The 27,691-nt window shown below is 41.0% G+C and overlaps 1 protein-coding gene across 1 annotated transcript in view; it reads right to left on the reverse strand.

Moving 5' to 3' along the window:
• Window positions 1-27,691, reverse strand: part of LOC135219761 (two pore channel protein 1-like) — a gene marked incomplete in the record, with an annotated part of 767,111 nt that overhangs the window by 562,263 nt on the left and 177,157 nt on the right. Inside the window, 1 exon segment of the mRNA XM_064256806.1 lies at window positions 18,824-18,954. Coding sequence (XP_064112876.1) covers window positions 18,824-18,954 — 131 coding nt within the window.

Consider the following 27,691-nt stretch of genomic DNA (forward strand, 5'->3'; position numbering starts at 1 on the left):
TAAAGCAAAAATGGGAATGTTGTTACGGCACTTCAAAACAAGAAAAGCTGAACACATGATTATGCTTTATAAAACATAAATTCGTAGTCCACTTGAATATTGCAATATGATATGGTACCCACACTATCAAAAGGATATTGCACAAATAGAGAGTGTACAAAGGTCCCTTTACAGCTAGAATAGAGAAGTTAAGGACCTTGACTACTGGGAAAGACTACAAATCCCTTAAAATGATATAGTCTAGAAAGGAAAGAGAACGCTACATATGATAATTCAGGCATGAAAACAGATAGAAGGAATAGCCGAAAACATCATGGAGCTAAAAATATCAGAAAGAGCAAGCAGAGGTAGATTAACAGTGCCCAAAACTATACCAGGAAAAATAAGGAAAGCACACAGAGAACATTAATCCCCTACACACCAGCATTGATAATGCAGCGTCTATTCAATGCGTTGCCAGCTCATCTGAGGAATATATCAGGAGTGAGCATATATGTGTTTAAGAATAAGCTCGACAAATATCTAAGCTGCATCCCAGACCATCCAAGATTGGAAGATGCAAAATATACCGGAAGATGTGCTAGCAACTCTCTGTAGACATTAGAGGTGGCCTCACACTGAGGGACCTGGGGCAACCCGAACAAGATGTAAGGTCTGTAAGGTAAGGTGTCTCTCTCTCTCTCTCTCTCTCTCTCTCAGGGAAAGTCTGTCTTTGACTAATTGTCGTTCATCGGTAGGATTACTGGGCAGCGAGCTAACAAAGCAGCGCCAGAACGAGTCCAGGACGGGGGATGGGGGTGTCTGGAGGAGAATGGACGAGTTGTGATCGCCTGGCCACAGCAACCGATCAGTGAAAACCACTTCTCGAGAAGCGGTTAACTAGCCTACCACTAAAGGGGGCAGAAGACGGTAGGCCAACTGACACCCTAAAGGGGGCAATGGCCCAGGCTACACTCAACAAAGACAATTCATAAAATAATTGATGAGGAGTTACTGGTAGTACTGACGAAAAAAAAGGGGGGAGGGAGAAAACCGCACCCAGCTAAGATCCCAGCCCAACCCTCCGAAATCGGTACAGATCCGGATGGTTCCTATAAGGACGTCACAAAAAGGATGCCTAGAACCTAACTCAACCCTCCAAAATCAAATCTACCGATCTGGTCAGGTAAGACAGGCCTAGGCCCTACATACATAACAAGAGAGAAACTCTCTAGTCCTGGACCACTAAGGGTGGTGGGATATACTAAGCCCGCCTAGCCTACCCTCCAAAACCTAGCCTAGGTCTGGTCAGATAGGCTAGGGTAGGACATCGTGAAGAACTTCCAACTTCATCAAATAGCAATACAAGACTATAATCGAAAACTAAACTAGAAATATACATGCATGAGTACCGCGAATGGATGAGGAATCTTCACCTCTAAAAATAAACTGGCGTACCGCTAGGCTAGCCTAGGATGCCAAAAACACAATACTCACACATAACATTATGAAGCATATCACCGTACGCACGAAAGGGAACCAACGCGCTCCTGAGAGACTGATGATAACGAAAAAGGCCCTAAAATAGGCTAATAACGTAAGAACAAACCGTAAAAAACAAAGTCTCAGTATACAGTAGTACCTCGAGATACGAAAGGCTCTACTTACGAAAAACTCGAGATACGAAAGCCAATGCGAAAAATTTTACTGCTCTACATACGAAAAGTTTTCAAGATACGAAAGGTTGTTGCTGTAAAGTCCCGAGATTCCCCCGGACCACCGAGAACAATTTTATAACTCCCGTGCCGCCAACAGAGTAAACTCGCCACCATCCTCCCGCTCTCCCATTGGTTCCTGATGCTAGTCACCCCATAAGGTCCTGCTCTCCTATTGGTCAGCATCTACCCCTTGTGCTTTAAGTATTCTATTGGTAAAAGGATGCTGTAAATTGAAAAACTTATTCATGCAATACATTTAATAAAAAAAAAAAATTAGGTAAAGATAGAATAAAGAATAGAAATGAATGGCTATTATACTGTTTGGTAGTTTCAGTAGTTGAAGAGAGATAATGAAAATTTATGGCTTACTGTGTAAAGTGATTGCTTGTCGATCGTTCGATACTCGTAAGTGCTGGATGTAAACAAACGTTTGGAAGCTTTTTTTGTTTTGTTTGTTTATTATAGTTAATGGTTACTTGATAATTATTTGAAATAAGTACATGCAATACATTTAATAAAAAAATTGTGAATTAGATATCATAAAATATAAAATAAATCAGACTGCCAACAAATACGTATTTTTTAGAATTCTTCTTCTGTTTTATTATTACGTTACGTATACATATTCATTATAGCTCTCAGTAACTCGGTATCTCCATTAGGTAAAGATAGAATAAAGAATAGAAATGAATGGTTATCATACTGTTTGGTAGTTTCATTAGTTGAAGAGAGATACTAATGACAATTTATGGCTTACTGTGTGCTAGGAAAAATGATTACTTGGCGCTCATTCGATACTCGTAAGACAGGTAAGAGCTGAATGTAAACAATCGATTGGAAGGTTTGTTTTTTGTTTGTTTGTGTATTATAGTTCATGATTAATTAATAATTATTTGAAATGAGTACATACTGATTATTTATACATTTTATTGGCATATTCTAAGCTTTTAGCTCTTAGGTTTAGATGTCAGAATCATAGACTAGGCTACAGCAGCAACCGCTAACATAGGCTAGGCTTATTGCTAAGGGACATATGCTAAAGTCCTAATATATGCAGTAAAAATGGGGTTGAACATTACATGCAGTTGAATATTACTCAAGTATGTACAGTATTTTGCCTTTTTGGAGTCATATTTCTTCCGTCTTATCCTAGAACATGTGTTTTAGGCCTGGAAATATAATTTACTGGGGTGTTTTTGGAGGGCTTGGAACAGATTAGCCATTTTACATGTAAAATGTGTTCCAAGATACGAAAAACTCATAGTACGAAGGCTGCCTCGGAACGGATTAATTTCGTATCTCAAGGTACCACTGTACGTCAGGAGCAAGACGGGCCCTATAATAGGCTAATAACGTAATGATCAAACCGTAAAAACAAGGCTCTCAGAATTCGTCAGGAGCGAGAATGATGAAAAAGAATACGAAAACAGTACCCTATACAGTGAAGTGCTAAATGGTGAATAAAATACACAGCGAGATAAACACTGAAATAATCTCGCACGCCGCCAACCATACATCCAAAATGGCAGATCGTAGGAGCGTCATACCCGGCTCCCAAGAATAAGAGACTTAAAATAAGGGTAAAAAATGGATGCATCGTTGCCCCAACGTGTTCAAAAACGATAAATGGAATACTCAACTTAGATGAAAAAGCTTGTTGCTCAAGAGAATACATGATGCTTCGCAAAAAACACTTCCTGGAGACAGCGAAAACGGCGTGTGTAGACACAGTGAGTGTGATTTCAGGAATGAGGGTTTCCGGCAGAGGTAGTAGTAGCGAGCGGAAGGTAGACGTTGTAACGGCACCTCTCTGGAGAGGGATTTTGAGAGAGACTTCTAATTGGCAAAGTATCTGTGGTAGTGGCTTCCACTCGCCTGTGCTATACCGACACCATATGAGGGTGAGCGAGCTGGGGGTTGTAACTCCAGCATTCCATATGGCTTTTTTCTCTGGTATATTTAGCATTTATTTATACCTAGAAATGAGTGCTATAGGAACATTTCACTGGCCGACACAGGTCGAACCCAGAAATAGTAATATAATTATTTTCAAAATTCATATGTGATAGTATTTTAAAGAAGTACAATAATCTATCCATTTCACTCTTTTAAATAAGGATAACCCCCCCCCCCCCCCTCTCTCTCTCTCTCTCTCTCTCTCTCTCTCTTTTGCCACACGAGATACTAGTATGTCCTAGTGGTAACTCTCACCCTCTGGTTGGGCTGAAGTGTATGTATAAGTATATCTTTAAGGACATTACTACATAATTAAAAATAGAGATTCCCAGTCTTTTTATCCACTTGGAGGAAGGTGGACGGGGGAGTAAATGACAGTTTGATATACAAATTGGCGGAGGGGAGGAAGGAGTCAGAGTCTAGGAGTTATTCTCTCTCTCTCTCTCTCTCTCTCTCTCTCTCTCTCCATTATTATTCTCACTATCTCAGAAATAATTCATAATTTCACTCTTGATGGCCAGATATATGATGTTGCCCCTTCATTGGTCTCTCTCTCTCTCTGTTATTTGCTGTAGGTATATATTTTTAATGGTAAAATGTTTAAGATGACTTTGAAATGATAATAATATAACCTCAAAGATTAATGCAGTAATAGGTTAGTAATTTTAGGTATATTTGAAGTAAGATGTTATTAAAGGTATACATTTGGTATCTGAACTTTCAAGATAGGCAGTTATAAGTATTTTTAGTTGTGGTTCTAACTATTCGCGGGTTTTAACTATTCACGGGGGTGTCTGGTACACATCCCCCGCGAATACAGGGGGAACACTGTATACATATTATTATTATTATTGCAGGCAGGACGTGTACAATCAGTGGGTAGGTCGGTAAGCAAGGATTTCAATTGGTTATAAGTTGGTGATGAAATCTGTCCCTGAGGCACTGAGATCTACGTCCATGTAGGGTTGTTGGCTGCGGGTGGGTGTTGTTGGGGTAACCCCCAACGGGTTGCAGGTATTATAGGCTGTCCAGGTGATATTGTTGGCTTAAGGCTCTCTCTCTCTCTCTCTCTCTCTCTCTCTCTCTCTCTCTCTCTTGTGACAGTGGTGTTTGGTGTATTTCTCTTTATGTGTTCATTCTTGGATTTTTTCTAATACGTATATATGAAGTGCCTTGGGAAACTGTAGACGTTTTCGGTCTGGTGCTTGGTCAATAATTTCTATGTTTATTATGAGCTCAGCTCTTTCTGGTATTGTTATGTTTTTCTCTATAATGCTTGAAAATGGCCCCTTCTTGAAGGTGGCAGGAGAGATGCTTAGAATATCTGGTAGTGGTCAACTCGACATTGGAGTGGTGCCATCCTTTCACCAGGCATGTAAATTTGTAGATTACACTCCTCCTCTTCAAAGGCATTTTGGGGGCCACCGGGTTGTTATTAAGAAGCAGCTGGCTGGTTTTCATGTTTTTATGATAAATCATGAGGCTAATTTTAGCCCCTTCTGTAGGGGAGGAGACATTTTTGTTTATTATTTTCCTGATAGCCTTTTCATCTAATAGATATTTATGGTGCATGTAATTTTTATAAAATATTTCTATAGATCCACTTTGGTCGTTGTTGGTGCGTGACCTACCCACTGATTGCATACACCCTGCCTGCTATAAATAATACCTGTAAACCATGTATATTTGTATTGTTATTTTTAATATTTGAAAATTTGCCCTTATTACTAGGTAAATCATTTATTTGTCATACAAACGTGGTTACTTCTCACCATCTCCCGTAAATTTATTAAAATTTTCTTGTGCTCTCTCTCTCTCTCTCTCTCTCTCTCTCTCTCTCTCTCTCTCTCTCTCTCTCTCTCTCTCAGTATACTAAATATATTTTAATTTAAAAAACAGTACTGATTAGAGATATCGCCTAAAAAAATCTGCAAATTACTGAAATTTCTCTGTGATCATGTACAGACGACGAAGGATCAACACTCCTACAGTCATGAACCCTTCCAAGTGTAGGTACGCGAGTGTGAATTGATGACGATGTCAGGATACTAGCCTGAACAGAGGTGACTTTGTTGAGCAGAGAGGGCGAGGAAGACTCCTTACTACAGGAACTCCTGCCAGAATCTCAAATGTTAGTCTAAGATGTAGGGGCAAGAAAGAGCTTCTCTTGGCAGGACGAGCACGGATGAGAGGAGAAATACGGACACCAGGAGGAGAAGGCGAACCACTCCCTCTGCTCGGAGAAGGAGAAATTGCAAAGTCCTTAACTCTCCAATGTCTGATGCAATGACGACGAATTGATGAAATGTGAGACGAAGATGAAGACAAAGAAGAGGAAGAGATTACTTCTTAACGAGATCTCTTCATGGCAGGGGGAGGCGGCGAGGCCTTCCACTTCTGCACAGTCTCCTTCACAGCGATAAGTTCTCATCCAAAACAGAGTCCAGCCACCTGAAGACTGCCTGAAAAAAGCCTCTGACGGATCAGCGGGTGCGGAAGATGGCGTCATAACAGGCAATGATGACGTCACAGCGATGGGAGGGTAAGAGGCTGCTACTACTGACGTCATGGACTGAAAGGATGCTGAGAGTGATGTCACACTCTCCATATGACCAGAGCTAGTCGATGACCACGCTAGAGGAGTTGACTCACCAGATGGCTATATGTGCAACCCAGCATAGGAGAGGCCAGGGGAGGTGGGAGGACAGCAGGAGCTTGGGGAGGGGGGGGGGGAGCGGGACTCCTGAAATGTGTCAGCAAGCCTTACAAGGAGGGAGCACCCTGTAGACCTAGTGATACCCAAACCGCAGCCATTTTGGGAGAATCCAAATCTGAAAGGCAAGATTGTGATGAGGAAGCCTCCCCACCTTCGGGACGAGCATTGGAGCCCGAAGAAGAAGAGGTAAAATTGGAAGCAGACATCTGAACAATAGAATTAGCTACAAACAATGGAGAAGGAGCTGATGACTCGTTACTCGTAAGAGAAGCAAAGCCTTCCCTAGCAGGAAGAGTATAAACTCTTCTTGTAAAACAGCTTCCAATGCAGGAAGAGTATAAACTCTTCTTGTAAAACAGGTTCCAATGAGCCCTAGGCCAGGCAAAACACTCAGGACAAGGATTTGTTATAGTACAAAAGTTAGCTCTGCAACTACAGTGTTTCCCCCCCGTGAATAGTTAAAACCCGTGAATAGTTAGAACCACCATTAAAAATGCTTATAACTGCCTATCTTGAAAGTTCAGATACCAAATGTATACCTTTAATAACATCCTTCTTCAAATATACCTAAAATTACTAACCTATTACTGTATTAATCTTTGAGGTTATATTATTAATATCATTTCAAAGTCATCTTAAACATTTTACCATTAAAAATATATAACTACCAGCAATAACAGAGAGAGAGAGAGAGAGTGACAGTGAATGGCAACATCATATATCTGACCATCAAGAGTGAAATTATGAATTATTCTGAGAGAGAGAGAATAATGAGTGAGAGAGAGAGAGAGAGAGAGAGAGAGAGAGAGAGAGAGAGAGAGAATAACTCCTAAACTCCGACTCCTTCCCCTCCGCCAATATGTATATCAAACTGTCATATACTCCTCCGCTCACGTTCCTCCAAGTGGATAAAAAAGACTGGGAATCGCTTTTTTTAATTAATCTTATTAATATTTGAAAATTAGTTATAAGGTAAATCATTTATTTATACTACAAAACAAAAAAACATACGTAAGTAAGAAAGAGAGAGAGAGAGAGAGAGATGGTATTGTTACTGTTTAATCTCACGAAACTAAATATTATTTGTAAACTAGTGCTGTATATTATTATTTTACCATAAAATGTAGTAATGTCCTTAAAGATACACTTATACATACATTTCCAGCCCAAACAGAGGGCGAGAGTTACCACTAAGACACACTATCTCGTGTGGCAAAAAGAGAGAGAGAGAGAGAGGGGGGGGGGGAGGGTTATCCTTATTTAAAAGACTGAAATGGATAGATTATTATACTTCTATAAAATACTATAACATATGAATTTTGAAATTAATTATATTACTATTATCATCATTATGCTAAAAAATAATAAACACTACGCATGTACCATAGAAATTCTCATCTCAGTTGAGAGAGAGAGAGAGAGAGAGAGAGAGAGAGAGAGAGAGAGAGAGAGAGAGAGAGAGAGAGAGAGAGAGAGAAAATATAACCATCGAGAGGGCAACAGTTGTTGGAACCCAGCCAACTTTGCTTGGCTCCCTGGAAATCAAAGACGCGGGGTAAAATGCATTTTCTTTCATTCTTACATAATTTTATATTTATAAAATAAAATCTTGCTAATTCACTTTAGTATTTTTGTTTCTTTAATGAATTTATATTATTGCTGTTTACATTAATATTGATTTTTGAAAATTAGTAAATCATCATCCAAAAAATATACATCTCTGTAAAAGAGAGAGAGAGAGAGAGAGAGAGAGAGAGAGAGAGAGAGAGAGAGAGATTATCGTAGCATTTGTAAAATACTTTCACATATGATTTTTGTAATTACAATTATTATTATTATTATTATTATTATTATTATTATTATTATTATTATATCATATGAAAATATTAAAATAAACATATATACATACGTGTACCATAAAAATCTCTCATCTCAGTAGAGAGAGAGAGAGAGAGAGAGAGACCTGGAGTTCGAAAGAAAGATGCGTGAAGACTGGGATTTCCTTCATTCTTACATAATTTTTGAAATTTATAAACTAAAATCTTACTAATTCAATGTAGTATTTTCTTTCTTGAAGTAATTCCTCTTTACATTAACATTAATATTAGAAAATTAGTAAATCATTTATCACACAAAAAGCATACATCCCGGTAAGGGAGAGAGAGAGAATTATTAGTTATTATGTGATATCATGTAATCTTATTAAACTTACTAATACAGTATTGATCAATATTAATATTTTAAAATCAGTAAATCGTTTTTGTATTATAAAAATGTATTTAGGCATGAAAATAACATAAAAATACACTAATTAGTGATTATTTATCGTCGGAAAATCCCACAGTCACTAAAAACCTCAAGCAAGGAAATCCTTGGATACCTGGACACATACGCTGGCAAGGATGAGTAGATTCAGAGGAATCCAAAACACAAACACTCAATCACACTGGAAAGAAAGAACATGGGCAAAACGCAACCGGCTTGGGAGGAGAGCAAAGCATAAGCGTCTACTTTCCAAGGCGGTTAGGAAAAGACTGAGTATCACAGGGTTAGACGCGGTCTTCGACCAGATCTCACCTTGTATGCGCAGGCGTTGCCAGATCTCACAGATTCCTTGCTTACAATCTCCAATTGTATTAACCAGTTTACCAGCTGCGATTGGAAATATCCTGTTGTTAAGACCAAAGGTTTGTTTTGCATATGAACAAAAGTTACATGACACCTTTCGTTATTTCACTTTATTTCATCGTAATATGAGCTTTACGTTACTTATCTTTTATCAGCGTGAAAACAACAGTAAAATGCGTTCTTTCAAGCTCAGAAGTTTTGATTAAAATGATTTTCTCTCAATCTTATCTATGGTTGTGTTTGATGGTATAAGTGTACGGGAGTTTTACCCTTGTTACCAATATACAATAATAGTCATTAGCAGCTTGAACAGCTTTCTCAGCTTCAGCTACTACAATTTATCAGTATATTTCCAAGCTGATCTTTGATCTATAGCAAATAAAGTTATTAAATAAAAATAAATCAGTCCTATGCTACATAATATCATTTATAACATAACTACAGTAATTGTTTACTGTAGCACGATGGTTGAAATACAAGCCAAACGGATGTTGTTATCCAGTTCGGTTGTACTTAGCAAAAAAGTTGCTTCTTGTTTGGTTGTTCATGACTGCACACATTTACATGATAAGTATATAATGTTAAAACAATATATTCAGCATTCTCTTTTGCTATTTCTGGGCTCAGCTCGTGTCGCTGCGCGAAATATCCTTTAATCTATTATTTCTAGGGTAAATGTACTAACACATACCAGAGAATAAATAAATAAAGAAAAAAGGTCAGTATAACTGACTCGCTCACCCTCCAAGAGGGTGTCGGTATGAACACTATGGCGAGTGAGACCACTACCACTAGCCAAATGCCAAAAGAATTCTCCCACTACAAAATCCCCCAAGAGGAGAGCCGACCCACAGAGTGGGCAGCACCTACTACTACTACTCCATCCCATGCTGCCGACTGCTGCGCCTCTGGTGGCCATCCTTTTAAGTTAGCGCACCCAGGTCAGACGTGCCATTTTTTACTCTGTGTTTTTGTGTGCCCTTACTTTGGATTTATTTACCATGGAGCGTGCAGCCATCGCAGCAGCTAAGTTAAGTACTCAGTGTTTATTGCTATTTGGTTTTTTCCGGCCCTGAGCCCGTATTTGCCGTTTTTTAGGCATAAATACGAACTCTAGGTCGGAAGCATGGCGGCATGGTTCTGCCTCGTGGTGGGTTCGTTCTTGGTCGCATCCAGCGGAAAGGTGCTAGTCCACCCAGCAGGGTGGACCGGAACATACAGTCGGTCCCTTCTAACCACTCCGTCTCGCGGAGTTACAACACTCCGCCACGCACTGGACTTAGTCCGGTACGTTCGATTCTTAGGTTTAAGATCTATTATGTTAAACATTTAAGTTTATCTTAAGTACCTTAAACCATCCCCCCTCCCTTCCTGTCCCACCGGATCCCTCCGGGGTTATAGCCTATTCAGGCGATTAAGGGAGGGGTTATGCCCAAAATTTTTCCGAGCTCCGGCATGCAACGGAGTTCTTTTGTCCTTTAGCCTGTAAGTGATAGTCTTTAAGATACTCATGTGTCTTTTCACTTACAGACCACCAACTGTGAGCATCCGGGATGCGCCGCCACACTTCAGACCTTGTGGACACGAAGTTTGCCGGTCCCATGCTCCATGCGCGACTCCGCACGGGGACATCCAGGTCTGGTACCACGAGACGTGTACCATATGTTACGATCTGGTGAGCCAGCTGTTAGACAGGGTAAGTATTTTAACTCCGTTAAATGGTTCTCATTTTTTTTTTATAGTGCTTAAGTTTTTACTTTATCACTCTAACTTAAGGTAGAATTCAGGGGGCCTTATAGCCCCTATAATTTTAAGTTACGCTTTAAGTTTAGTTTTAGTTTTAAGTTATTCTTAAATCTAATCAATACCCTCTCTTCCAGGCTCCGGCTGTGAGGGATACCGCACTGGCAACCCTGCGGGCCTGGGTCGGCGGTTTCGGGAAGAACGCTGCCAAGGGTATGCCCTACATCCTAGAGAAGAGGTTGGCGGTACTAATCTTCCTCAGAGGCAGGCGACAGGATACGTCGACCCAGCAGATGCGGCCCCGACTATCGCCTTCATCCAGCAACAGCTGGCTGCCTCGTTGACAGACCAAGGCCAGACATCTCCTCGGAAGTCGTCGACGCTTGACATTAATGTAGACCCATGGTAGGTGTAGACGACCTGTTGGTCGAGGTAGGTAAGTTGGACACCCAAGGGATACCCTTGGTGCTATCTGGTTCTTCTACTCCTGCACCTCTCCATCCTTCCAAGGCTTTACGGTAATGAGTTGTATACTTTCTCCTGACGCTTCAGTTAGACCCAGGTCAAGGGTCAACAGTGAAACCTTGACGAAGACGTCGTCGTCGTCTAAGAAGACGGCTTCGGCGTCATCCTCTCGTAAGTCTCCGGCTGGGTAATCCCGGAGCAGAGAGATCTAAAGCTTCTGGTCCGGCTCTAAGTCCTCGAGGAGTATGATCCTCCAGGAGAGATCTCACACTCCAGCGAGTCGTTAGTTCCGCTACCCTTGGTTCCAGTTCAGGGCCACCCTTCCACCTCCGCAGCAGCTCCGGCTTTGGACGCCAACGCTGGCCTCTTACAACAGGTGGGCGATCTGGTTGGGTCCCTGAAAAATAGCATGGAACAAATGTTGCTCTCGGTTGTCGGATAGGATTACTTCTCAGGACACCTTATAGCCGGACTGAGCCAAGCTCCTCTAGCCTCTCCTCCACCTTTCACCACAGGTGGAGCCCAACTTCCCCGTATGACTCTCTTCCTCCGTTCTCAATGAACAACCCTTGGAGAGTAGCGTCATACGCCCCCTTCCAAGACGGGCTCATCTCTATCCGGAATGTGGAACTCGGAGGATTGGAGGACTTCGGAGTTCTACCGGAAGACCTTCAGCCTCCGTTGCATCGGCTACGCCAGGCTCACCGCCTCAGCCATGACTCGGGATGACAAAGTGCCAAAGGAGACAGTTCCTCTATTCACGTGACCAGGCTCAAGAGAGAATGGCTCAGGTGTCTAGAGGACATGGATTGTTCCAATACGAAAATCCAACCTTTCAAGAGCCCGTTTACGATCTTTACGATGGAAGAGAGTACCTCCCCGCTCCCTTTCCTGACAAAGATCGCGAATACGACTATTCCAGCAGCCCAGAAGGGGATTCCATGCCTCAACTGAAGGAAGCAGATCCTACATCTCCTACTTCCTTCAGCCGGTGAATTGTGGGAAGACTTTACCTAACACCTTCTCAGCGGCAAACTCAAAAACCAGACTGTGCTATGGAGCAGTTTGGTGAGAAGCTTCCTAGGCTTCCAGATAGCCTTATTCAGGCAGAATTCGAAGCCAAATCGCGGTTAGCCAGGTCCATTAATTCCATGGCTATGACCGAGGTGGCTACCGTTGCCTATGGGTCAGAACCGCTCTTCAAAGCTTATTACCAAATCTTTGACTCAAACGGTGCAGTCAGATATGTTTGAGTTTTGCCACTGCTAGGACGAATTGTAGGAAGCATGTCCTACAAGAAGCAACTATTCGGCACGAGCCGAATAAGTTGCTTGCGTCAAGCATCTGGGGAGCAGACCTCTTCCCAGAAGCGATGGTGAAGGAGGTTCAGTCAGAGGCTACGAGATTGAACCAGAGCCTTAAAGACCGTTGGGGTCTTACGGCCAAGAGACGTCAGGACCCAAGTCGGTAAGGGTAAGGCTCAGAGGAAAACCTAGACGTTCCAGCCCTACCAGAAAAGCACCACGCTTTTCTCAGCAGTTCCGGCTGTTCCCTTGGTGCAAACAGCCCAACCTTCCACCTCAAAGGCTCAATCGCAGCCGATCTACGTTATCTCCCCTCAGCCTCAGCCCTCCACCTCTTACGCCCTCTCTCCAGCCTACAACCAGGTCTTCGAGGGTCAAGCTTCACAGAAAGTATGACCGCTCGAGTAAGGGAGGCAGTAGGTAATCTATCCTTTCGTGGAGAGGATCGGGAGGTCCCTTCAATAGGGGAAACATTTCAGGGGAGGCCGAGGAGGCTACCAGAACCAATGAGGAATTTCAGGTATGAGGAGGCTGTTTCACTTTCGCCACCGGTGGAACTTCAGCAGTGGGCTCAGAGCATTGTGTCAAAAGGCCTGGGTTGGAGCTGGTTAACGAACCCACCCCCATCCAGACCTTTCCGCCAACTTCCTTCCAAAGAATTGACGGAGTATGCGGAGGATCTCCTTCAGAAAGGAGCTATAGCGAGAGTCAAAAGGTTAAAATTTCAAGGACGCTTGTTCAGCGTGCCAAAGAAAGGCTCACAAAAAGAAGGGTAATCTTAGACTTGTCCCGCTTAAACTTAGCCATTCGCTGCGACAAGTTCAAGATGCTCACGATCTCGCAGGTGCGGACCTTACTTCCCCGTGGGGCCGTCACCACCTCTATCGATCTTACAGACGCTTACTATCATATCCCTATTGCAAGACACTTCCGTCGTATCTGGTTTCAAGATAGGAGACCAGACATTCTCCTTCAAGGTAGTTCCTTTCGGGCTCAACGTAGCACCCAGGGTGTTTTACGAAGCTGGCGGAAGTAGTAGTTCAACAACTCAGATCGCAAGGGGTTATGGTAGTGCGAGGTATCTCGACGATTGGTTGATCTGGGCCTCAACAGTCGAAGAATGCAAACAAAGCAACACTGAAAGTGATTCAGTTCCTGGAATATCTAGGCTTCAAGATAAACAGGACCAAGTCAAGACTCACTCCAGAGTCAAACTTTCAGTGGCTAGGCATTCAATGGAATCTATCCTCCCATACTCTGTCGATTCCATCATCCAAAAGGAAGGAAATAGCGAAGTCAGTCAAGCAATTTCTGAGTCACAAACTGGCTTCAAGAAGATCTCAGGAAAGGATCCTGGGTTCTCTCCAGTTTGCTTCAGTGACGAACATCCTAATGAAAGCCAAACTGAAAGACCTAACCAGAATCTGGCGCTCACGAGCAAATGTCAGGTCCAGGGACAAATTATCCTCAGTCCCTCTGATTCTAAGAATCGACTCCGGCCGTGGGCGAAAGTCAAGAACTTGTCGGTGTCAGTGCCCCTTCAGTTTCCTCCACCAGGGATCACCATCCACACAGACGCTTCATTAAGCGGTTGGGGAGGATATTCCCAGTTCAAGAAGGTTCAAGGAACGTGGTCACCTCAGTTCCGTCAGTTCCATATAAACGTACTGGAAGCAATGGCAGTGTTCTTGACTCTAAAAGGTTACGTCCGCCAAAATACTCCCACATAAAGCTAGTCCTGGACAGCGCAGTGGTAGTACATGTGTAAACAGAGGAGGCTCCAGTCACGTCATCTAAATCATGTCATGGTAGCCATCTTCTCCCTGGCGGACAAGTTCAGTTGGCATCTCTCCTCCACTCACATAGCTGGAGTGAGAAACGTCATAGCAGATGCTCTATCCCGATCAGTACCTCTAGAGTCGGAATGGTCACTGGACAACAGTTCGTTCCAATGGATTCTTCAGAGAGTTCCAGGTCTACAGGTGGATCTCTTCGCATCCCAAGCGAACCACAAACTTCCGTGTTATGTAGCCCCAAACCTGGACCCTCTGGCCTATGCCACGGACCCCCGCCTGGCTCTAGACTGGAACAATGGGAGAAGATTTATGTCTTTCCTCCAGTGAATCTTCTCATGAAAGTGTTGAACAAACTCAGGACATTCAAGGGTCAAGTGGCTCTAGTAGCCCCAGACTGCCGAAGAGCAATTGGTACCCTCTCATTCTGGAACTGGGTCTTCGCCCTCTTCGGATCCCCAATCCCAGGCTCTCCCAGTCAGTACAAACGAAGACTGTGTTCGCTTCCTCAGGGATTCTCAAAACCCTAACTTTATGGATTTCATGAAGTTTGCAGCGAAAAGGGATGCGAACATTGACCCTCAGAATATTCTCTTCTTGGAATCTGATAAAAGAGATTCAACTTTGAGACAGTATGATGCTGCTGTCAAAAAGTTAGCAACCTTCCTGAAAGAATCAGATATTAGGATCATGACAATCAATTCAGCTATATCCTTTTTCAGATCCTTATTTGAAAAGGCTTAAGCAGCTAGCACAATTACGACAAACAAATCAGCCTTGAAAAAGATTTTTCAATTTGGGTTCAACATAGACTTGACAGATTCCTACTTCTCGTCTATCCCCAAGGCGTGTGCTAGACTTAGACCTTCTGTAAGGCCTACGTCAGTATCATGGTTCTTAAACGATGTTCTAAAACTGGCTTCAGAAACCAATAATGACACATGCTCGTTTATAATGCTCTTAAGAAAAACCCTCTTTTTATTAAGCTTGGCCTCAGGAGCTAGAATTTCAGAACTGTCGGCTTTATCCAGAGATCCGGATCATATTCAGTTCCTTCCCACAGGGGAAGTGCTACTTTCTCCGGAACGTAGCTTTATAGCTAAGAATGAAGATCCTTTGATGAGGTGGGAACCATGGAAGGTACTACCCCTTCCACAAGATGTATCTCTTTGCCCAGTTTCAACCTTGCGAGCCTTTCTATCTAGGACCTCCTCATCCTCATCGGGTCCTCTCTTTCAGAGAGAAAAAGGTGGCACTTTATCTATAAAGCATCAGGCAACAAATCCTGCTACATCGATTAAACAAGCCAATCCTGACTCTTTCCCTAAAGCACATGATGTCAGGGCAGTAGCCACCTCAATTAACTATTTCCAACATATTGAACTTCGATGAGTTGAAAAAAGTATACTGGATGGAAATCGCCGACAGTTTTCAAACGTCATTACTTAAAGTCCTTGGAAGCTCTGAAATTTTCAGCAGTTGCAGCAGGGAACATAGTTTCTCCTGACTCTAGCTAATCTTTAGTAGAAGATCCAGTCCTCCTTTCTACCTGCTTCACCCAACAGTTTCTCTATTCCTACCTTGTTCATTTACGGTCACCTTGTGTCTTAGCTGCTTTTATGATGATGTGGTGGGTGTCCCTTATTTTTTTGCTAGGGACACTCACAATTGATGATGAATATTGATATGGTGGATGTCATCCCCTTATTTTTATGCTAGGGGATACATCTTATTGTAGTGGTTACGGGTTTTGTATATTAAGTTATATACATTCCTTTATATATGATTATGGTTGAGTTTGTTTGTTCAACTTATTATGTTAATTGCTCTATAAATTTTGATACATAAGCTTTACACAGATACCATTTTGGTACATATATGCCATATACTCTGTATATGTAAATTACCCTAAGTTAAGAAATATTATTAGAATTAAGTGTAATTTAAGCAATATTTCTATTTTTGTACCACTGTGTATATGTATCCTTATTAGCAATTATATTCTTTTACTTTTATTTTATCTTTTATTTGAGACCTCTTTTTAATTTTGTTGATTTTCTTTACAATCTTGTGCTATTTCTCTGGTACGATTTCGCGCAGCGACACGAGCTGAGCCCAGAAAAGGGATTTTGACGTAAGGAAAAATCTATTTCTGGGCGATTGGCTCGTGTCGCCAGCGAAATCCCGCCCTACCCATCCCATCGCCAAGATTGTCTGCTAACTTCAGGATGGCCACCAGAGGCGCAGCAGTCGGCAGCATGGGATGGAGTAGTAGTAGTAGGTGCTGCCCACTCTGTGGGTCGGCTCTCCTCTTGGGGGATTTTGTAGTGGGAGAATTCTTTTGGCATTTGGCTCGTGGTAGTGGTCTCACTCGCCATAGTGTTCATACCGACACCCTCTTGGAGGGTGAGCGAGTCAGTTATACTGACCTTTTTTCTTTATTTATTTATTCTCTGGTATGTGTTAGTACATTTACCCTAGAAATAATAGATTAAAGGATATTTCGCTGGCGACACGAGCCAATCGCCCAGAAATAGATTTTTCCTTACGTCAAAATCCCTTTTTTGAAGTTATTTAACTAGAAGATGGGATAATCTAATGTAATTTGGTCTCTCCATTGTATTTTTCCCATACATTTTCTTGGGCAAAAGAGCTTGGGCAGAGGAGAAAGAATCAGTGTGAAGTCACCCCTACCCAACTCACACCACAATGATCCCTTGCTTGGTAGCATGGAAAGCAGAGGTCTGTTTTACCACCTGAATGTGGCCAAAAGCTGCTGAGAAAAGATCTTGTGCTTTTCATTATATTTTTCAATCTGGAAAGATATTATGGGGAATGGTGATGATTTATTTTGAATTAAAATTAAAGTAATCACTAGGAACCACTGAAGCTAGTATACTGATCTAAATTAAGGAAAAAATTCATATGAACTAAGCAACAAATAATCAAGAACTTTTCATTGGGCTAGTACAACCTGCCCAAAGAGTGAGTCGGTAAAAAGTGGGTGGGCTACTACAGGTAGCCTAAAGGATTAAAAGAGTTAAAGTAAAATCCCTCAAAATCACAAAACATCTGTTTCGTGATTAATTTTACTGATGTAAAAATACCTCTCGCTTTCTTTCTCTCTCTCAGTATATACTGTACATATCTTTAATGAAATATGAATTAATGTACCACAAAGTAAAACTCCATGAATTTCACAATTAATACGAATGAGTGCATGCATATGTATGTACAGTACATTACAATTTTTTTTTCTCTGCTTGATTTATTGTACTGATTTTATTACAAGTACTATAGTTGATTATAAGTATGATTAACACAACAGTATACAAGTTAATATTCTGCCATTGTTGACTGCATTTATACTTTGGTACTTTTTCCAAAGCGTATGTATTCAAATATTTAGGCACAATACTTAGCTCTACTTGTGAATGCCCAATGTTTTCCCTATTGTAAAAAGAAAATGGGATGGCTTGAATACTGTAAGAGAAAATAGCTGCGCTTCAATATAGGGGGGAACTTCATTAATTCTTCACAAGAAGTTATTAGCCATATATTTTTAAGGGTAATGTACGATGACTTTGAAATGATGAGTGTTTTAGGCTGATACTTACAATATATTTGGTGTAGGATGATAGTTTAAGGTATGTATTTGGTGTTTGAACTATGTATCAAAATAGGCTGTTATAAGCATTTTTATAGGGGGTAACAATTTATCATGGACTTCAGTTTATTGTGGATGGCTGTGGTCCCTAACCTCCATGAACACCGGGGGTTAACTGTATGTCTATTTGTTCGTTGATTATATGCTGAACAACTAGTTATCATTTTGTGCAGCAGTTTGGTACATCCACATAACAATTTAATAAAAATTTCATCTAAATCTTCAGATCTGGTTTTAAGGCACTCGTCTAGAGCCATAATGTTGGCAATTTATGGAGCCATAATGGGCCGAGTTTCGATTATTGGTGCCATAATGTGCCAATAATAGAGTTATGGCACCATAGCATACATATCAGAGACATCATTCTTCGGTTAGACATACCATTAACCAAAATTCTGTGTCATAAGCACCAAGGTGCCAGAGTTTAGGCTATCATGTACGTACTGTATCTATGAATGAAACATGAGTAAATATACAGTGCACTTTATGTACAAGTACATGCACTTAGATTAATCCCATTTTTATTGATGGATAATGACTTTACCAAAACTTGGATTAAAACATCGACAATCGGTTGAGTGCTATGCTTTATTTCTTGATAATCTTACTGTATATTTTATCTAATTTGTCTTCTAAGTACAGGCAGTACTGGGTTACTGGCAGGGTCTCCATTCTCGGCAGGGTCCTGATAAGCAAAAATCGCCATTAACCAAAACTCGGTGATTTATGCCACTTGTGGCAGAGTTTCGGTTAATGGTGCCAATAACCAAATGCCTATAAGTAAAAACTACATTAATGGGACTTTACTAACAAATTTTAAAACTGGGACAAAAATGAAAGAATTACTGCAATACCTGCGAACGCCACCCATGTATCTGCTGTCAACAAGGAAAATAGGGCGCAGAGATCTTGTCACACGAAAATGCGTTTCATTACGCACTATCACAACAATAGCCTCCAAAAACATCACAATCCAGGACACAGTCTGCAATTAAGCAAGAATGAATGATGCGTTAGATCAAAAGTAACTATACTGGAAACATATAGTTTACTATTATCAAACATTTTCCAAACACTGCAATTATCCCACAAATATATCCAAAAACATACATTATTATTATATAACAGTAGTTTAACCAGACCAAAGAGCTGATTTTCAGCTCTAATAGGACTGGCCCATGGGTTCAGATAAAACACCAGGTCTAGGGTCTATGCCTGAGGCCAAGAACTGGGACCAAATAAGTCATTCAGTAAGATGCTAGATAAATTAAAATTAAATAAAAAAAAAACTGCACCAAGGCAATTGCTTTCATACTAAAACACACACAATGCGTAAATACATTTAGTACTCACTTTCCTACACATACATACAAAAAAGGTATAGTATTAACATTCAGAATAAATCTAGTTACTTTTAAAAATTTTGATTTAAAATTCATTGAACGATCCAAGGTTTTCGTGCTTTTATTACATACTTATTGTTATATTTGACAGTTCCTCAGAAACGTCAAAACTGGAGCTATTGAAAATGTCAGAATTGTAAATGTACAAGATTCTGACAAAATTTCTTTTATTGATTTATTTCCAAAAGTTTACAGTCTCTGCTGGTCTTACTTTTGACACTCACACATCATGTCTGACAGTTACCAACATCTTGCACTCTGAGCACTCGGGAACAGGGTCTTGTGGGCTGCACATCAAGTGTACATGTGTCAGACAAGTGTGGCCTATATGGAGGCATGTCAGGATACTTGTGTATGTCTCCCTTTCTGATATGCTGAACTCCATTTCTTGACATCTGGTGTTATTTTTTAAATTTATTATTTTCAGGCTCTACATTCCATACATTTTGCCATTTATTTACAATTATTGTTTTTATATAACTTATATACGTAGACATAGTCACTAGTAGGGATGCTGACATTTGCTTTTATCATGTGGACTGATTCTTTAGCTGCTTTATCAGCCTCTTCATTTCCTTTTATTCCTACATGGGCTGGGATCTGTCACAACGTGCTGGATGTTCTCGGCAAGATAGACCCACCTTAGGGGTCAGCTTCCAGCCCAGATACAAGAACAACAGAATCAAGGCCGTTTAGTTTTTTTAACAATTTTATTACAAAAATAAAAACTTATCTCATGGCTACTTACTAATCAACAGCAATTGAATGGCATAGGCATCTTGCCCCAGTACGTGTTTGATACTCTAGGGTGACCATGTGGTCATTAAGTAATTACAATGAAATGAACTCACACAAATAATAATGTCTCTTACTGTTACTGAGAGTAGTTGCATCTTAATCAGCAAGTTTCTAAGGCCCTAGCTACAAACATGAAATTAAACAACCAACTCGCAACCACCTCATGGTGGAAACCATAATCTTGGCACAGAATTACAGGAGCATTCACATGGATGTCTGCATGGTCTCGGGTCTGTAGGTGGGTCTATCTTGCCAAGAACATCTGGCACATCCAGTGACATTGGTCGCCGAAGAGATCACATTAAATTTGGACCTTCGAGTCACTGGATTGACCCAAGCGACCAGACTCAGAACAACAACAGTTGAATAACGGTCTTTAGAGTATTACTGTCAGGCCACTCACAATTGGCCTCGCCCCTCCCTCAGAACGAAGGTGTGGAGGTTGATGGATGGATGGATGGATGGATGTATGAGTTTTTGGGCAAAAGCCCAGGCACTGGGGCCAAAGAAGCCATTCAGCGCCGTAATGGAAAGTAAACAAATTACATTATAAATGAGTTAAGTGTATGAAGAAAATGGTTCACATATAAATTTCCATATGAGAAATGAATGAATTAATGAAGAAATGAATGAAGAAAATGCTTAATAAATAAATATACTATATATCTATGATGTGATAGATAAAAAATAATTAAATGTTATTGAAAATGTTTAAAGACTTTAAAAAGGAGATGAGAGTAGAAATATCTGCTTCATCTCCCAAAATATCACAAAGGGATTTACCCCTAAGATATCTCTCTCTCTGGTTAAAATATCTGGGGCAAGCACGCTCTGGGAGGCTGCCCCCTTCTAAAATAACTGATGGGTCAAATAAGTGTGCCCAATCCTCAGTCTGCTTAAAACTATTTCTGTTTGTCTATCAGACTGGAAAAACGAAGACCATGGCAATATATTATTTCTAATGTTTCTATACTTTCTCTTATTGGCAAGATGAGGAGAAATCCATCTTTCTTGCCATTTGCTTAAAATATAAGACCTAAAAGGACCTTTTAGATCTGTATGAGGCACTTTACTAAAGGCGGTTTCAGATGAGACACTAGCAGCTTTTGCTTCCCTATCTGCCATCTCGTTTCCGCATATCCCCACATGTGAAGGGACCCAACAGAAAGAGACAGATTTATGCAAATAATACAAATGGAAGAGCGATTCCTGAACTTTTTGAATTTTTTAATAGCTTCTAAAGTGCTTTTGGAATCCGAGTAAATGACAAAATTAGTGTTGCTACTTTGAAAAACTATATCCAGGGCAGAGACTATGCCTGTTAATTCTGCTGTGAATATGGATGCAAAGTCAGGTAGTTTAGCTGTGTATGCTGTATCGCCAAGGATAACTGCACAGCCAACACCACTATCTGACTTTGATCCATCCGTATATATTTTTGTCACATTGGTATGGACAGTTTCGTGCTCCAAGAATTTTCCCCTAATCTCTTCCTCAGGATGCTTCTGGAATAAGCCATGGAGGATACACAGGATGTTTTACTTCCATGACTTTCTGGGATTTAACATCTTCACTTAGTCTAACTTGAAATGGTCTAGAGGCTCTTATACCAGAAAAGACCCGTGAGTCTGCTTCCCTCAGCACCTGCAAGGATGGATTTTTGGGAGCACTTTTAATTCTAGCCATGTACCTTAATCCTAGTTCTTGCCTTCTCAGATCAAGGAGAAGTTGGTTAGTATCAACATATATGCTTTCAACAGGCGAAGTTCTAAAAGCCCCTGAGCATATTCTCAACCCCATATTGTGTACAACGTCCAGTTCCTTCAGCCTGGTTTTACAAGCTGAGGAATAAATCTGACAGCCATAGTCTAGACTGGATCTACACAACGAGTCATATAGTCTCAGCAGGGATTTTTTATCAGCTCCCCAACTAAATCCAGAAACAACCTTTAAAATATTCAGATTGTTTAACCTTAATCTTTAAGGCATTTATGTGGCTGGCCCATGTCAATTTCTGGTCAATGGTCATTCCCAAAAATTTCACTTCATTTTCATAAGGAATGATAGATCCTTTTAAACTAAGTGTGGGAACCTCTTCCACACGCTGGCACCTAGTAAATCTTACAGAAACTGTTTTTGAGGAGGAAAACTTAAAACCATTCTCATCAGCCCACTTTGTAATAGCATAACAGACCTTTGCAGATGTTTACATATTGCAAGGTCATCAACAAAAAGCGAGCATTTAACAGGTGATGATATTTGTTGGACTATATACTGTTTATTGCCACTGAAAAAAGTGTTACACTTAGAACGCTTCCTTGTGGAACACCCTCCTCCTGCACAAAAGGTTGGGAGAGAGTGTTGCCCACTCTAACCTTAAAAAATCTCTGTTAAGAAGGAATATAAAAATTTAATCATTCTTCCATATATGCCCATCTTGTGCAATTGTTTTATTATGCCAATTCTCCAAGTAGTGTCATATGCTTCCTCAAGGTAGAAAAATACACCGATAGTCTGACATCGTTTGGCAAATCCTTGCTGGATTTGATTGATCAGCCTAAGCAAGGGATCAAGGGTGGAACGATTTCTCCTGAAACCAAATTGAAATGGAGATATTAGTCCTTTGGTTTCCAGGTGCCAAACTAATCTGGTGTTTATCATTTTTTCCATCAGCTTACACACACAGCTGGTAAGAGCTACTGGTCTATAGTTGGTGGCTTGGGAAGCATCTTTATTAGGCTTTTTTATGGTAACAATTATGGATATTTTCCAGTCCTTGGGTAAAATTACAGTTTCCCATATTTTGTTTATAATCTTGAGTAGATACTTTTTGGCATAATCTGGGAAGTGTTTAAGCATTTCATATAAAATTGAATCACCCCCTGGAGCTGTTGATTCAGTTGAAGAGAGTGCCTCCCAAAATTCTCTTACGGAAAATTTGTGGTTGTATGGTTCAGATTTTCCCGATTCAAATTTCAGAGTCATTTCAGCATTCCGAATTCTTTGAAATTCTAGAGAATAATTGTCAGGGCTGGAAACTTGAGAAAAGTGTTTTCCCAGCTCATTGGCAACTTGAGTGGGCTCTGTGATCAGTGTGTTATTGACTTTTAATGAAGGTAATGGTGACGCAACAAATTTTCCACTTAAGTTTCCTGATTTTGCGCCACACCACTCTCAATGGAGTTCTGGAATTGATTCCATTGATATAGTAAAGCCAACTTTCTCTTTTGGCTTGCACGATTATAGATTAATTTAGACTGAGGGGAGCCACTAGTTTTGTATCGTCGGTAGCACTTCCTAGTGACTTTCCTCAGAATACCACATGTCTTATTTCACCAGGGAACTGTAGTTCTATGAGGTTTACCTTTTGTCTTGGGAATCGAGCCCTCAGCACTCTTCAGAGTGGATTCAATGAAGTAGTCATAGGCATCCAAGTGAGAATGAAATGACTAAAACTCCCTATCTAGATTGACTCCTTTACTGAACTTGTCCCAGTCAGCATCCTCTACCTTCCACTTAGGTTATGTTTCAGATGGAGCATTTAACAACATATTTCAGATGGATTGGGTAATGATCACTTCCATTCAAATCTTCATTAACAGAACAGTTAAAGTCAAGGTGGATATTTGTTGAGGAAATACTAAGGTCCAGTGCAGAGAGATGATTATTATAAATGCTGTGGAAGGTCATTGACCCATTATTATATAGGGCAACATCATTTGTGTCAATAAGGTCCTCGATTATTTTCCCTTTGCTGTCTAAACACACACTTCCCAAAAGGGGGTTGTGGGCATTAAAATCTCCTAATAAGAGAAAAGGAGTGGGAAGCTGGTTAATCAAGGACTGAATATCTCCAATGTTAAAAGAGAGGTCTGGTGGGAGGTATAATGAACAAACTGTTATCCTCTTGTCTAATATGCCCGAGACAGCAACAGCTTGTAGAGTTGTATTTAATTGTATTGTGGAGTGCTGCAGAGATTTATTAACAATAATTGCAGCACCTCCATGGGCACGATCACCAATTGGGGGAAAAGTTAAAAATAGCATAATCAAGTCCAGGATTATAAGGAGAGTTACCTAACATAGTCTCCTGCAGGCATACAATCCCTGGATTAAATTCATGCATTAAGACTTTAAAGTCTTCTGTCTGTGCTCTGAGACCCTTACAATTCCACTGAAGGACATCGAACTGGAATGTTATGGTGGTAAAATATACTACTTCCCACTCTTTGGAGGGGAGGTATTGATCCTAGGGTGGAGAGGAAAATTCTCCTTAATAAGAGATTGTTTTCTTGATCCCTTTTCATCTTTATCAGACATCAGGGTTCTTGGCTGACAAACAGATTTCTGAATTCGAGGCTGATGCTCATGATTTTTACTGTGATTCTCTGCATCACTACTGATATTAGTCTTGGGGCAGCAAGACTGATGAGAACTTGCATGTTTTTGAACTGGATCTGCTTTTGGAACTACCATCCTTGGCAGAGAGATCTCTTCCAGAACACTATACCCATTTGAAGTTTTTATGATAAAACTTTCATTATTCGGGGACGCGTTTCTTATACGCTTCCTGGTGGATGCAGCTGTTGTTTTATCAGGTTTCTTAGTGACTGTGATAATTGATGGATCCGAGCTAGATCTCTCTAGTTTGGACCACTCCTTTGGTTGCTTCTTGGTGAAATTATTATTTGTGGCCATTTCCAAACTTTGCTTAGGGGCTGAATTTGCAACCGTTACATTTGTATCAGCTTGAGAGGATAAATTGTCCATGCTTTTGGAAGAATAATTTTTAGTATTGGGCTTCAAAACACGTGCTGACTTACGTTTCTGATTATTATTTCCAGTGCAAGGAGAAACAGGTTTCCGATGCTTACTGTTAGATTCAATTACTGGTGGACTCTCATTGCTAGAACTCTTCATCAACTTTATTACAGAAGCATAGGTAGAGTTTGCACTCTTGTTAGCCCCCATTACCACATGCTTTACTGCACTGATGCTGAGATGTTCATTATCAACCGCTGCCAACACGTCTTGCTCAAACCTGTACCTGAGGCAAGTCCTAGTGTTTGGAGAGTGATCACCCTTGCACTGGAAACAATAATGGCCTGCTTCACACTCGTCCAAATTGTCATGCTCAGCAGAGCACACAGAACATCTCTTATTGTTTCCACATGAGTCTTGAACGTGGCCATATTCAAAGCATTTGCGACATTGTTTAGGGTTTCTTTTATATTTTTTGACTTACATCCTCTCATGGACAACATTGTTAGTATCAGGCAAGTAATTGGAGGAGAAGGTTAAAAGCATAGCTGCATCCCCTCCCAATTTTTTTACATGAGATACACAAGGAGGGCACCTAAGGAGAATCTCCTCCTCATTAAAAACATGCAAGTCTCGGGAATAAACTACACCTTTCAGCGTGTTAAAGAATCTGTGCGATGTGATAGCCTCAATATTTCCACTTTAAGGGGGTTTAAACTTTGATAGTAAAACAGCTTGCGTCTCATTGCCTGCTTTTATGAGTAAGTTCTTTCCATATCATTTCAGATTACCGATAGGATTAGGACCTACTTTGTTCTCAATACATTCAGCAGCTTTTATGAGATTTTCCCTTCCCTCCTTATAACTGGCAACATGCCATATAGGGGGAGGAAGCGTCCTAGTATATGTTGCTGGTCCACATTCTTCATTCTTAGGAACAAAATCGAATGGCTCATCGTTCAAATTCCTCACTGAAAACACCTTGGTGCTTAAAACAGTCATTTAGAATGTGGCCATTTAATTTCATTTGAGCCTCCCTAGTTTCTTGGGGAGAGGGAAATCTGATGTATGCAGAAAAAGACTGCTTGTCTTTTTCTAGAAGCATCTTAATCCTCTCCACCTTACTAAACTGTTTTGCAACACTATGCAAGCACTCATAATTCAATGAAAGGCTTGCATTAGTGCAATAAAGCACTCTATTATTCATGTCAAATCCACCAGTTTTAATAGCACCCTGGTGTCTCGGTGCATGGTTCTGTGTGATAGCCAAGCTCATATCCGTGTCCATGCCTGAAGTTGTCACCAGTGCCGTTAAGTCGTCAGATCCAGGGGAGGGCAAACATTGGTCGATATCCATAAATACAAATATATTTGTAGACTGCTTGGTTATATCAAGAAGGTATCGTGGATCTGTCAGGTATTCAAATTCTCCACCAATGGCACAAGTGAGAGTCAATTCCCAATGGTCCACCCCATACCCTACCCTTACGGGATAGCACCAATACGTTTGCAGTGGGCCAGGTATAAGCCTATCCGCCTGCTGGGAGTTCTGCCCCCACTAATGAGGACCGACTCCCCACTCAAAACGTATTGTTGGGCTTCCAGACTAAAGCCAGGAGTCCCATCCCAAACACCAGGCCCCCCTGGATTCCGATGGGCTGATGTTTGGAGATGGTTCTGCCCTCAAGGTAGCAATGGGAGGGTCCTACCTCTTGGTTCCAAACCATATCAGGTGGCGACTCAACCACCACAACTCCCACAATTAGCTTCGAATGCAAACCCCTTCCAAAACACGATCCCTTCTCAGAATCACCTAAGCAGTAAAATTTAACAAGAGTGGAAAATTCCACATAATTCATCCAAAATGCTAGTAAAAAATATTTCATGAAGGAGAAGGATGTAGTAAGAATGAAAAAATTGCAAAAAGAAGGAAAAGTTCTGACTAATTTAGTTGGATCAGCAGCTGGGCCCCAAGGACCAGTGAGAAAGCAACCCCACCAGGCATCAGGGCTCAGCTGCTGATCCCTAAGCCCCCTACCCATGCCAAGGGGTCAGCATCTAGGGGGGGGGGGTGGAGGTTGAGATTTACCATAGGCTGGGCAGGTTGATATCGACACTACCCTCCGAAGTGTTTCCTTTCTGGAAAAGGCAATACCATCTTGCCATTGTATATCTAGGGGGTAACAACATAGCTCAAGAAACTGCCACTGAAGTTTGAAACAGGCTGAAGGTCTTTGTAGAAAGAGTGAGAGAGATTGCCAACACCCTAGCCATTTGTAGCGCGGAAGAGAGGGAATATTGCGAGACGAATTGTTTCGGTATTGCCCCTACCAAAAATAATGCGAGAGTGAAAGTATTTAATGCTCAAGTAAGAAGATACTGTGCTAGGCATAAGCGCTACGGAGTGTGTCATATCCCTATGAACCCGGTTGGTTAGAGCGAGCTGCAAGACAGACAGAATCCACTTTGATGCTCACATGCGAGGCGTGTTCTTAAATCATCTAATGAGACTGATCCATGGTGAGTGGGCATGTCAGAGCAGCCAGGAGAACTAACTCTCATCTGTAGAACATTCCTGAAATGTAAAGTAAAAGGTGGCATCATTTCCTTTTTCCCTTGCATTGTATTCTCCCACACCTACAAAATGGCGGCCGCTCAAGACCCAGATACACGTAGACTCTCTCATAGTCCTCCTGACTGCCACACTGATGAGCGCCCAAGGGAATCTCTTAGAAACCCAGAACATAAATGTCTATCAGA

Source organism: Macrobrachium nipponense, chromosome 1, assembly GCF_015104395.2.
Source record: "Macrobrachium nipponense isolate FS-2020 chromosome 1, ASM1510439v2, whole genome shotgun sequence".
NCBI classification, from domain to species: Eukaryota; Metazoa; Arthropoda; class Malacostraca; order Decapoda; family Palaemonidae; genus Macrobrachium; species Macrobrachium nipponense.